Here is a 12388-nt window from a genome sequence, read left to right on the forward strand (position 1 = left end):
AGAATTGTTAAAAATATATGTAAGGAGTCCGGCCAGTGTGGTTGAGCTGTTGACTCAGGAACCCAGAAGTCAAAGTTCGATTCCCAGTCAGGGCACATGCCTGGGTTGTGGGCTTGATCCCCAGTAAAGGGCATGCAGGAGATAGCCAATCAATGATTCTCTCTCATCATTGATGTTTCTGTCTCTCTTTCCCTCTCCTTTCCTCTCTCTGAAATTAACAAAAACATATTTTTTAAAAATACATGTAAGGAAATAAAATATGTACCAAGTAACATGTTTCTAGACTGAATCTTAAATAATTTGGCTTGCAAAATTTGAATTACAAGCTTTAGTTCATTTACCAAAAACAGAAATAAGTACCACTATCTCCTTTAATTTATAAGTGTATTTTATAAACCATTTACTTCTTCAATTTAAAACAATATTCAGAATGGCATGGGATTTTGTGTACTACATTGACAAATCATAGTGTATATAATTATAGGACTTTTTGCAGTCTATAGTAAGAGCACCAATTCAATTTCATTATCTTAAGTAACAATCTATAAAAATAGGGAGAAATAAAAAATTTAAAAATTATACTGAAAACATCATCAAAATACAAGGTGGCATGTTTTCTAGCAGTTCTTGCCACACACACACACACAGAAAAAAAATGTTAATTTAATTTCACTTTTATTCATAGATTTTAACAATTATGCACAACTTTTCACATAAAGAGAGGGAAATCTCAAGGATGAGAAGGCAATATATATATATATGGTCTCTTCTATTCATTCTTTAGAATGGAAGGAAATTTCCAAAGGGTACAATGTGTGAGATTTAACACTGGAAAAATACGTAAGAAACTTGTTTAACTGGCTCCAGTTAGGACCAGGCACAGCACAATAAATACAGAACTGCATCATTTTTAAAAGATTGTTGCAATTTTAACACATTCTTACTAAAGAAATATGATCAGTGACCAATCTGAATTCTACAACTTATAGGTGAAGGGACACTTAAAGTGAATATCTGAGCGTAGTTTCTCTAGCATTTTCAAACCCACACATCAACATTCTTAAAAAGTAGTAAGAATGTACACTGCAAATTCAGAACTAAAAAAAAAAAAACAAAAAAAAAACCCCCACAAAACGAAAAACTAGGCCAAACTTTCTTCATTATATCATTCATTCCCATGACAATCCTAGTTTGCTGGTAAGTTTAAGGTAGAAAAGAAAGTTTTTGAAATTATTTTAATTTCCACTGGTCTTAGGGCTTCTGGGTAGGAGGCCACATTGGAAGCCAACTGATTAAGCAGCACCATTAGGTTCACACCTCAACAAACCATTGCAAAATTTTTATCTTCCAGTATTCTGAAAGGTTACAAAAAGTTGTACGGAAAAACACCTGTCCTGAACTGTAAAAACATGCAATTTGCAAGGATTTAAACAAACTACAGCTGAATTCTCTACTGCCTGCATCTTTCCTTACCAGACCAAAAGAACTACATTACCTAAAAATTTAAATAACAACATATTAAGGCATAAAATAAATACTTTATTTATGCTATTACATTGGGGTATTTGAGATTGTTAGACACGTTCACATGCCCTTTCCTCTCCTAAAGAGGAAGGAATGAGCCAGCACTGTTGGTCAGAGGAGTTACTGTTGCTCTCAGCTGTTCTGTGGTGTGCCTTATTGTACAAACACAGAAACCTTATTTTAGAACAAATACTTAAAAGACAGACAGAAATGACCTTTTTTCACTTGACTCAGATTCTGCTATCAGCAGATATGAGAAGCAATTTCATCCCTATTAAACCAAATGGAAACTGTTATGCTGCTAGCGCTACAGATATTCTGAGAACTCTTGTGAGCAAATGAATCAAACCCCATATGAAAGAAAGTATTAATTTCTATAATTAATAAACTGGTTGTTCAAAAATGCAATAAGCAAACAAACATGCAAACATGTGACACACACCATTATCTAGAAAAAACATAATGCCACTCTGGTCCCAAGGATGACGATAGCCCAGCTGGTCTTTAAATGTGCAAACAGCCTTTAACTACTACTAAATATCTTCTTTGTGACATTTTAGTGTCCTCACACTGTCACATGATTCTTAGAAGCTCAGGCTTCTAAGATGTTTGAGGAAAAGAAAAAGGGTGTAATGGGGATCACGTTCTTGGTGATCGTTCTAAATGTAATTTTAAAAAGACTTTGCCAGTAATGCAGAATAGTCCTTGATACTGAATTTTTCCTAGTGAAACAAAATAAGCTTTAACAAAATGATGTTAATCTAAATTTGACCATTTGGCTCCTTTTTCACTTTTTTAGAGGGTACTGATCCATACATTATGCTGAGCCCCCAAAATGCCCGTTTTAAAAACAACATAGTTCCTAACAGTTCTCCATAAATATTCCTGATTTATGCTGGGGAAGCAATGCAAAATTGAAACATTAATCATTTATTTAAAAAGCAAATATGCCCTGCAAAGCAGTTACTTAGCAAAATGCTAAGCTGCAAATAACCTTGCCATGTAGATAGATACCAAATCATTTCACAAAGTACCTGTCACAATGTAAAGAAATCTGACCTTTCATCCTCAATTCACTGCAGAGACAGTACATGCAGTAGTCTTGGTTAAATTTAGTGGCGATGAGGAAAGGGCAAACCTAGGATAAGGAGGGACGTCAGCCTACATACAAATTTACAGTAGTGTAGCCATTGTATATAATATTTTCTACATTCACCACTTCAGAGAAAGGAACACTGGAACAAAGGAATGTTTTGTATAAGACCTACAAAATAAACAGGAAAACAAATGATAACAGGCATAAAGCTGCACTAGTCTCAAAGTTGCACAATAAAGCAGCAAAAGGTTTGAGATGGGGAATTTAGGAAAATATACACATATGAGAGCTTGCTGAGGAAAAGGAGGGAAGAAATCACAGTTCTAATCTTCAAGGCTACGGAATGCATTCTGCATGTCTTCAAGAAGCTGTGCATAGTCGGCCTTGATCTTTGCCTCACCATCTTTCACTGGATCCTGAAAAAAAAAAAAATGAGAGAATTCAATTTACATTTGGGAAATAACTTTCAGAACATGTAGTAAGTTACTTATATTTAATATGTTGTGAGTACTAGGTTAATTGCGGTATCCTGGTAAACAACAGGCAGGAGTGAAAATTATCCTTATTTCCCTTTTTTCTTTTAAGGGTAGAAATGTATAAATGGTGTAATATACCAACCAAACAGAAATAGGACAAAATTTCAATACTGTATTTTGCCTACTAACTGTACTCAATGACCAATGAATTTATCCTCAACATGCAAAATATTGGAAAATTATGCATCACATATTAAATGCATTTTACTGCATATATGACAGTTGAAATTAATTTAGTCAAACTAGAAATGTACTATTCAACGTCTGATAGAATTACATTGAGACAGGAAAGTAAGATTTCTAAAATAATCTTAAAATGCACCACAGTTACAATCCTTATGGAAAGCAACTTAATTGAGTAACATGTATACAAAGACTTTAAAATGTTTAAGCTCTCTGACACAATCATTCCACTTCAATCATTCCACTTCTGGGAATCTATACTAGGAAAATTCACAAAGCTAACTGCATGAACAAAGTTGCTATACCAACAACTGGAAATTTCCTAAGTGCCTAAAAATAGGAGAATATTACTCTCCAGCAACAAAATAATGCTACAGAAGAAATTCAATGACATTAAAAAGCAACTGTGATGTTGCCCTGGCCAGTGTGGCTTAGTTGGTTGAGCATCATCCCATAAACCAAAAGGTCACCGGTTCAATTCCCGATCAGGGCACATGCCCAGGTTGCGGGTTTGGTCCTGATAGGGGTGTGTACAAGAGGCAACCGATCAATGTTTCTCTCCCTCTCCCTCCTCTCTTTCTAAAAATCAATAAAAAATATTTTAAAAAAGGCAACTGTGATGTTAATTTGATACAATGTGCATGTAAATTTAAAAAAGATATTATCTTTAATCACACTACCAGAAATCATTGCTATTATTATATACATATTTTTATCTTGTTCCTATAAATATTTAATTTTTGAAAAAAAAATTTGACTCAAATTATATATAGAATTTCTTTGCAACCTGATTTCCCCCTTCATTAACCCATAAGCATTTCCCCATGTCTTTGAATATTCTTTCAAAAGAAACATGTAATGACTTGAAAATATTCTTTTTTTTTTTTTTAATTTTTTTACAGAGAGGAAGGGAGAGGGATAGAGAGCTAGAAACATCGATGAGAGAGAAACATCGATCAGCTGCCTCCTGCACACCCCCTACTGGGGATGTGCCCGCAACCAAGGTACATGCCCTTGACCGGAATCGAACCTGGGACCTTTCAGTCCGCAGGCCGACGCTCTATCCGCTGAGCCAAACCAGCCAGGGCATGACTTGAAAATATTCTTATAATGCACATGCCGTGTTGACTTATCCACTCTTGGATGACACTTAAGAAGTTTAATAAACAACCTTGGACATAAATCCATATGAAAATCTGATTATTTCCTTTGGTTATATGCTTTGAAGTAGAATGACAGGACTCAAGGGTATGAATATTTTAAAATTCTTGGTACAGTGAGTATCTATTGTACACATTTACTTTCAACCTTTCGTGCAAACAACACTATATATATTCATATATATATATATATATACACATACATATATATATATATCACATCACATTCAGAGAGTCATTCTCAATTTCTCAATAGTGATTAGTAAATATACTTGGATATTGTAACTCAGAAATAAATATAATCCAATTGATAAAATAATTATAAACAATTTTATACATTTGAGTTTCTACTAATAATTTCATTTAATTATCTATTTATATCTGTATACTTCCAAAAAAATTATAGTCCACTTAAAAGTTAAAAATAGCCTTGACCATTTTGGCTCAGTGGATAGAGTGTCGGCCTGTAGACTGAAGGATCCCAGGTTCGATTCCAGTCAAGGGCATGTACCTTGGTTGAGGGCACATCCCCAGTGGGGGGTGTGCGGGAAGCAGCTGATCAATGTTTCTCTCTCATCGATGTTTCTAAACCTCTATTCCTCTCCCTTCCTCTCTGTAAAAATCAATAAAAAATATATATATTTTTTTAAAAAGTTAAAAATATTATGTAATTTTTAACTACATTACATTTAGTTATTTGAATGCACATAGGATTGGATGTGAATAGGCAGATAAGGTAATGTAATTGCTGCTCAGCAATGACTTTAGCACTAAATTGCCTGAAAGTTAAAACAAAAGATGTATCCGCATTTATTTTAGACATGACATACTTTAATTTTTAGCACTAGAATTCCTATTTGAAAATAACTTTGAGGTCTGTCCTGGTTTTCCATAACCCGAGCATGCGTGAAAATGATAAATGTAAGTTTTATACACCAGGTTCGGGACTCAAATAGTTTAAAAAATAAAAAGAAACATTTCCTACTAAAAAAAAGTTACAGCAGACACTAAATATACCTTAAATTTCATGGAGGAAAGTTTATAGAGGATCTCCCCCATATGCTCACGGATAATGGACCATGTGATTTTACTGTCACTCTGGGCAGTGGTTTCAACAGCTCTACGGGCCATATCATAAAATGCGATCATGTTGGACAGCATCCCGACTGTCTTGTAGAAGGGGCAGAACCTAAGGTGAAAACAGCCAAAATAATTAACAAAACAAAATTCAAAGCAGGTTTATTCTTTATGTAAAACTTTATAAAATATGAGAGCATTAGTTTCTTTACTTAAATATGCAGATTACTTATAATAATTGGATGATATATAATGAATGAAAAATAATAGTGGAAAAGACCAGTTTTTGAACAAAGATGTCTCAGAATAGGGAATGAATAGTAAATGGAGAAATACATTTTTTTTAATGTAAAAAGTGATGTTTATTTTTTAAGAACAGTAACAGTACTACTACAATCTAACCTCTTTGAGGATTTGTTTTTGTACAATGCCATTAAAGGAATACCCCAAATGGTAAAATAACTGAGTTTGTAAAGATTCCCTTGTGATAAGCAGGTTAAGGTATAATGAATAAGAAACAGGGAACGGCAATTTACTGAAGTTAATAGTAAGCCCTCTTCCACATTAAGGAGTTCATTTAACCATATCTTTTAATAATGAAGACATGCAAGCAAATATTCAACTGTATTCACACACACTCTTATCAACTTTCTAACGCATTTAAACACATTTGCATACATAATTTCATGAATACTTTCTATCACTCTCTTTCCAAAGAACTGTCCCCTTATTGAGTTATGTTTGTGTAGGTAGTTGCTAGAGCTTCTTAAGTTTCTGTGATAGATTTTTGAGCCTTACTGATTATATTGTCATATTTTCTGCTGGTCCTACATTTTGAAAACCCTATTTGTTAAGTTCCCTCTTCAGTCTTACATAAGGCCAAATATGATTTGAGGAGGGAAAAGCCAGCCTGTGGTGAATGGGTCAAATTACCAAAGTTTAAAGGAAATAAGAACTTAAATGAGCCATGTTATAGCAGACACAAAAGTAAAAAAAAAACAAAAAAAAAAAACAAGCACTGAGCAGGAGCTGGCAGGGCACCTATTTGGAACTTTGGTAGGAAAAAAAAGAATAGACACTTGTGAAATAAGGCAGGGAAGCAGAAATTATTTAGGGAAAGAGTAGAGGAGGCACGGGCAGTGGAAAGATATAGTGGGAAACGTTTCTGAAAGAGGTAATGCTCTGCACATTAAGTCACAATTTAATCTAATTAAAGGTGGTTTTGCTTATCTCTCTATATAAACCCTAATATGCAAATAGACCGAACAACTGTGCGCTGACCACCAAGGGGCGCATGCAGAACATGGTGGGCGTCAGCCGCAGCGGGACAGTGGAGCAGGTGAGCAGGGGCGCCAGACTAAGGCGGGGTGCCAGTCGCTGTCATCAGGGCGAGCCTCTGGAGGTTACTGAAAATTCTTTGCTCCCACAAGTTGGGGTCCTGGCTGGCGCTTGCACCTGCTACCGGCACCCGGCACTGGCCCCAATGACTCGGTGCCATCAGTGGTGTGAGTGGCGGCTGATGGCCCGATCGCCCCTCAGAGCTTCTCCACCTCCCCCTGATCCTGAGGGGTGATTGGGGCCGGCAGCCGCCTCTTGCACTCTCTGATGGTGCCAACCTCGCTCACACCCGCTGCTGGCACTGGCCCCAATAGCTCCACGCCGAAAGTGGGTGTGAGCAGAGCTGGCGCTGTCAGCATGTGGGAGCAGCGGCAGTGGGAGCGGAGCTACCAGCAGACAGGGGACCAGGGGCTGCGGCGGGAGGGGCTGGGCAGGGGTGCAGAGGATGGGCCGAGACAACCCCCCCCCCCCCCCCCCCCCCCCCCCCGGGCCCACCGCAGCCTTGCAGCCCACAGTTCCTTTCAAGGTGCACGAATTTGTGCACTGGGCCCCTAGTTTGTCATAATTGGACAAATGAGCAAAATCAAGACAAGGGGACTTATTAGGTTGTTAGATGTCTGCCATGAAAATAAAAGTGGATTTTAATGTAGGCAGCTTCTTCTTCAAAACTCAATAGAGCCCTGGCTCAGTTGGTTAGAGTGTTGTCCCAATATGCTAAGGTTGCAAGTCTGACCTCTGATCAAGAATCAACCAATGAATACATAAATAAGTGGAACAAATTGATATATATCTCTCTCAAATCAATCAATAAAATTTTTTTAAAAATCTAAAAAAAACAAAAAAACCTCGATAGAAAATCCTCAAATAAAAAAGGAATAGTGGTGCTTCCAATCAATTTGACAGTGTAGGTAAATGTGGCACACACATCCAACTACTTGAAATCTAGCTGAACAGAAGTCCTATATTCTTTATAAGGATATAAAGAAGCCATGTGGACTGGTGGGAGTGATGGAGACTCCAAACAACCTGGTCCCGCACCCATGTGTCAGATGAAAGTCAGAGTTATTTCTGTTGCTTAGGTCCTCCCAGAGGAGCAAGGGGTCCCATCCCCATACTAGGCCCTCCCAGCCCAGGGATCCAGTGCTGGGAAGAATAGTCCCCATAACTTTTGGCTATAAAAACCAGCAAGGATTGTGACTGAGTGAGACAGAGGATTCTGGAGTCCCAGGCAGTTCCTTACTCAGACTGACCCACACTGAGCTCCAGCACTGGGGCTGCATCATGAAAGGTGCCTAGGACATACAGGGAGGCACTGAATTCTCTGTATTCACAGTGAGAGTGGGAGGGGCAGCTTTCTCCCAGACATAAGTGCTGGCAAGAGGCCACTGTGCCTTTGCTGAGCCCTTTCTCCACACAGAGTGGGCAGGTGGGAGCCATATTTGAGTCTTCATCAACCTGGTTAACACTGTTCGGCCAACTTGATAATTCCCTGAGATGCTGCCCCACCCCAACTTGCCATTTCCAGTGACTTTTACATATAAATGGCCTGGCTGGGCTCATAAAGCAAACTTAGCAAAATGGCTCAAAGGTTCACAAATCCCAAAACAAGCAGTCTCTAGTTTCAGCATGCTTGTACCTTTAGCTAAGTGGGCCTAGGCCTGACACAAGCAGCAGTTCCTAGTTTAGCCTATCCCAAGCACCTTCAAGCTTAGCACAAATAGCAGCCATCTGCAAATCACTTTGTAGCTCCTGCCAGGTGGCCCCAGGCAGGGCACAGGCAATAGCTAACCTTAGTCTGCACCTCCTGGAAGGCCCTAGAGCCAACACACCCAGTGGACAGCTTCAGACCACACTGAGCACCACCAAACCACCTCCACGAGCTACACACTCAAGTGGCAAAGTCATTGAGGGCCAGATCCCCGCTGAAGCAATTCCTGCAACATGGGGTAGGCCCCTGCATAGCAGCTCCTCCACTATAATCATAGCCATTCCTTGCAGCCAACAGGCCTGGGCGTAAATCTCTCCCAGTGATGTGTCAACAGCAATCAAGGCTCAACTGCAACAGAAGGATGCCCATAGCCCACAAGTGGGCAGGGGGCACCGGAAGTGCACAGCTCGGGTTACTAAAGACGCTATGCCACTGGGCCCTACAAGTCACCTACTACATAGGGTCACTCTACCAGGACCAGGAGATGTAGCCGCTCTACCTAATACAGAAAAACAAATACAGGGAAAGAGCCAAAGTGAGACAAAGAAATATGTCCCAAGTAAAAGAACAGAACAAAACTCTAGTAAAAGAACTAAACAAAATGGAGACAAGCAATCTACCAGATACAGAGTTTAAAACACTGGTTATATGCATATGAGCATAACAATGAACACAGATGGGGGTAGGGTGGGGGGTGAGGGCATGTGCTGAGGGGTGGGGGCAGCTGGGGAGAGATCAATGGGGATAAAAGGAGACTTATGTAAAAATTAAATAATAAAGAATTTAAATTTAAAAAAAAGCAACACTGGTTATAAGGATGCTCAATGAACTTAGTGAGAACTTCAACAAAGAGATAGAAAACATAAAAATGAAGATAGGAAAAATAAAAAAGAACCAGTCAGAAATGAAGGCTACACTAACTGAAATGAAGAATACATTACAGGATACGTGATGCAGAAGATCAAATCAGAGATTTGGAAGATAAGGAAGCAGAAAACACTGAATTAGAACGCAAAAAGAAAAAATAATCCAGAAAAATGAGGATAGTTTAAGGAAACTGAGAGGCAACTTCAAGCATACTAACATTTGCATGCATCATGGGGGTACCAGAAGGAAGAGAGGAAGGAATTGAAAAGGTATTTGAAAAAATAATGACAAAAATATTTCCTCACTTGGTGAATAAATAGACATACAAGTCCAGGAAGCACAGAGAGTCCCACACCAAGATACATCATAATTAAAATGCCAAACGTTAAAGACAGAAAAAAATCTTAAAAGCAGCAGGAAAAAAGCAGTTAGTTTCTCCACTAGAAAGCTCCCATAAGACTGTCAACTGATTTCTCAACAGAAACTTTGCAGACTAGAAGGGATTGGCCTAAAATATTCAGTCATAAAAAGCAAAGACCTACAAGCAACATTACACTACTCAGCAAGTTATCATTAAGAAATGAAGGAGAGCCCTAACCAGTTTGGCTCAGTGGATAGAGCGCTGGCCTGCAGACTGAAGGTTCCGGGTTCGATTCCGGTCAAGGGCACATGCCTAGGTTGCAGGCTCAATCCCCAGTAGGGGGCGTGCAGGAGGCAGCCGATCAATGGTTCTCTTTCATCATTGATGTTTCTATATCTCTCTCCCTTCCTTTATGATATCAATAAAAATATATTTTAAAAAAAAGAACTAAAAGAGAAATAAAAAGTTTTCCAGACAAGAAAAAGCTAAAGGAGTTCATTACCACCAAATCAGTATTATGGCAATAAATATGTATCTATCAGCAAATACTTTAAATGCAAATTGATCAAATGTTCCAATCAAAAGGCATATGGAGGCTGAGTGGATAACAAAACGAGACCCCTATATATGCTGTCTATAAGATATTTATTTCAGATTGAAAGACACACACACACTGAAAGGAAATGGATGGAAAAAGGTATTTCATAAAAATAAGAAAAAAAAATCTGGGGCAGCAATATTTATATGAATCAAAATACTTAAAAACAAAGGCTATAATAAGAGACTACAAAGGACCCAGCAATTCCACTTCTACATATTTATTAGAAGACATCCAAAACACTAAATCAAAAAGATATATACATCCATATATTCACTGTAGCATTATTTACAATAGCCATGATAAGAAGCAACCTAAGTGTCCATCGAGAGATGAATGGATAAATTAGTGGTGTATACCAACAATGGAATATGACTCAGTTATAAAAAGAATGGAATCTTGCCATCTGGAAAAACATGGTTCAACACAGAGGGTATCGTGCTGAGTGAAATAAGTCAGAGAAAGACAAATGTTGTATAACTTCACTCAGATGGGGAATCTAAAATAATAAATAAGCCGACCAGAAAAAGACTCATAAATACAGAAAACATTTTGAAAGTTATCAGATGGGGCGGGGGGTTAAGGGTTGTGGGTTGGGGGAAAAAGGTGAAGGAATTAAGAAGTACAAATTGGTAGTTACAGAATAGTCATGGGGACGTAATATACGGCCTAAGAAATATAGTCAATAGTACTGTAATAACTATGTATGGTGTCAGATGGGTACTAGAATTACCAAGGTGATCACTTTGTAAGCCATATAAACATCTAATCACTAGTTGTACACTTGAAGCTAATATAATATTGTACATCAACTGTAATTAAAAAATAAAAATTATATATAAAAAAAGAAGAAATAGCAGGATAGGTTACCTGTCATAAGGAGTATATCCATTTTGTTGTAGGAAATCATCTTTGATAAGTTTGGCTACCTCCAGAGTGATTTTATCTGTTTCTGCTAGAGAAGCCTAGAAGAGGAAAATACTTCATTTTAGAAATTTACTTCCATAATGTGGGACCATGGTTGTAATCAATGAGCAAGCAGAAACTATCTGAGCACACACAATCACCTACCATTTATAAATTCACTTCATAACTATTTTTTATTGATGTTCTTTTTTATTGTGGTAAAAAACATAATGCAAAATTATCATCTTTACCATTTTTAAGTGTTGTTCGGTAGTGTACAATATATTTACACTATTGTGAAACAGATTTTCAAAACATTTTTTTAAATACGTTTTTTATTTATTTCAGAGAGGAAGGAGAGTGAGAGATAGAAACATCAATGATGAGAGAGAATCACTGATCAGCTGCCTCCTGCACGCCCCTTTCTAGGGGTTGAGCTCGCAACCTGGGCCTGTGCCCTTGACTGGAATTGAACCCGGGACCCTTTAGTCCACTGAGCCAAACTAGCTAGGGCAGATTTTCGTAACTTCATTTTGCAAATCTGAAACTATACCCATTAGAGTTTACATAACAACTCTCTTTTTCCTCTTACCCCCACCCCCTCCCCCTCAGTCTCTGGTAAACACCATTCTACTTTCTTTTTTCTACAAATTTCACTACTTTAGATACCTTATATAAGTGGAATCATATAGTATTTGTATTTTTGTGACAAATACGTGTGGATAAAAAAGGGGGTATATACATGTTCAGTGATCAAAAGTAACCTCACAGGGTGATCTGATAATAGATTTCTTTTTTTTTCTTTCTTTCTTTCTTTCTTTCTTTCTTTCTTTCTTTCTTTCTTTCTTTCTTTCTTTTTTAAATATATTTTATTGATTTTTTTACAGAGAGGAAGGGAGAGAGATAGAGAGTTAGAACCACTGATGAGAGAGAAACATCGATCAACTGCCTCCTGCACACCCCCTACTGGGGATGTGCCCGAAACCAAGGTACATGCCCTTGACTGGAATCGAACCTGGGACCCTTCAGTCCAC

General features: G+C 37.9%; 1 protein-coding gene across 4 annotated transcripts in view; it reads right to left on the reverse strand.

Annotated features, from left to right (window-relative positions):
* Positions 1-643: 643 nt before the first annotated feature.
* ATP6V1A (ATPase H+ transporting V1 subunit A) overlaps positions 644-12388 on the reverse strand; it is a 59964-nt gene continuing 48219 nt past the window's right edge. For 3 of the 4 annotated variants that reach the window (XM_008146608.3, XM_028153308.2, XM_028153307.2), the window contains exons 13-15: positions 11319-11413; positions 5517-5688; positions 644-3036 (exon numbers count right to left, since the gene is read on the reverse strand). In XM_008146608.3, coding sequence (XP_008144830.1) covers positions 2944-3036; positions 5517-5688; positions 11319-11413 — 360 coding nt within the window. In that variant the 3' untranslated portion in view covers positions 644-2943. Of the gene's footprint in view, positions 3037-5516; positions 5689-11318; positions 11414-12388 lie in introns of those variants that run through there. The other variant, XM_054713962.1, reaches the window with a different exon arrangement.

The sequence above is a fragment of the Eptesicus fuscus genome, chromosome 3 (assembly GCF_027574615.1).
Source record: "Eptesicus fuscus isolate TK198812 chromosome 3, DD_ASM_mEF_20220401, whole genome shotgun sequence".
Taxonomy (NCBI): Eukaryota; Metazoa; Chordata; class Mammalia; order Chiroptera; family Vespertilionidae; genus Eptesicus; species Eptesicus fuscus.